This window comes from Sinocyclocheilus anshuiensis, unplaced genomic scaffold (genome assembly GCF_001515605.1).
Source record: "Sinocyclocheilus anshuiensis isolate Anshui unplaced genomic scaffold, SAMN03320099.WGS_v1.1 scaffold1172, whole genome shotgun sequence".
Classification (NCBI taxonomy): Eukaryota; Metazoa; Chordata; class Actinopteri; order Cypriniformes; family Cyprinidae; genus Sinocyclocheilus; species Sinocyclocheilus anshuiensis.
In genome coordinates, this window is record NW_015552679.1 from 361,906 (window position 1) to 363,186 (window position 1,281).

The window sequence follows — 1,281 nt, forward strand, 5'->3', positions numbered from 1 at the left end:
GCTTGCTCACCAATGGATGTAAATGGGTGCCGTCAGAATGAGAGTCCAAACAGCTGATAAAAACATCACAAGTAACCCACACCACTCCAGTCCATCAATTAATGTCTTACAAACATGCAGCTTTTCTCTTTAAGACATTAACTGATGGACTGGAGTGGTGTGGGTTACTTGTGATGTTTTTATCAGCTGTTTGGACTCTCATTCTGACGGCACCCATTCACTGCAGAGCATCCATTGCTGAGACACTGATGCAATGCTACATTTCTCCAAATCTGATGAAGAAACAAACTCATCTACATCTCGGATGACCTGAGAGTGTGAGGACATTTTCAGTGAATTTACGTGAACTATTCCTTTAACCCGAATTACGCAAATATTCCAGACATCACAATTGTACATGTTTTTTTTTTTGTCATATTTACCACCGGTTTTCTCCAGTCAGCCTCGTCCGCAGAGAAACCCTCGAACTCGCCCTCGCTCTCTGTGTCCATGAAAGCCTGCGCCAGCTCATCTCTGATGTTTTTGGACCTGAAGCAAACATCCTGACACACAGAGAGAGAGAGAGAGAGAGAGAGAGAGTGACAGAACGCATTATTATTCCCGGATCGTGTGAAAACCATCTCAATTATTAATAGCGCTGTGTTGCAGCTACTGACAAATCATCGGAGATAAACAGCGTCAAGGAGACCTGCCGTGCTCTTGGATTTTCTCTGATATATTTCTATTTCTAATACGAACTCAGAAATGCAAATTAAAGACAATTCTATCTCAATCAGAGGAGACGCGGCATCTTAACTTGTGATTTACTAAAGCTATCCAGCGACACCAAGAAAAAAAAAAAAAATTCCCTTGATCACTTGTTCAATAAAATCTTAGACAAGTACAACACAGAAAATCAGGGTCAATGAAACCTCGATTTGTAACAAAAAATAATTGTTACTTGAAATATTATAAGTGTTAACTGAAATAAACTATACAAAATATTTTTTTAAATGTATTTATTTTTCAGTTCACATTTCACAACAATTTTTTGTGTGTGGTTTTAGTTTGGTAAATCAATTTTAAAAATATATAATATATAAATAATTACATATATATGCAAATATATGAATTTATTTATTTATTTTAACTTTTTTCCAACTTTTTTAAAGTTTAAAACTATTAAATAAATAAACAAATATTATATAGAAATTAAAAATTATAAAATAAATGATTAAAAAAAATATTGTTTTATTCAAGTAACATTGATTTCATTTCAAGTAACATTTTTTTGTGTTTGGT

The 1,281-nt window shown here is 33.9% G+C and overlaps 1 protein-coding gene across 1 annotated transcript in view; it reads right to left on the reverse strand.

The window, feature by feature from the left end:
• LOC107667571 (cell division cycle-associated 7-like protein) overlaps positions 1-1,281 on the reverse strand; it is a 7,335-nt gene that overhangs the window by 4,632 nt on the left and 1,422 nt on the right. Inside the window, exon 3 of the mRNA XM_016459263.1 lies at positions 423-542. Coding sequence (XP_016314749.1) covers positions 423-542 — 120 coding nt within the window. The remainder of the gene's footprint in view (positions 1-422; positions 543-1,281) is intronic.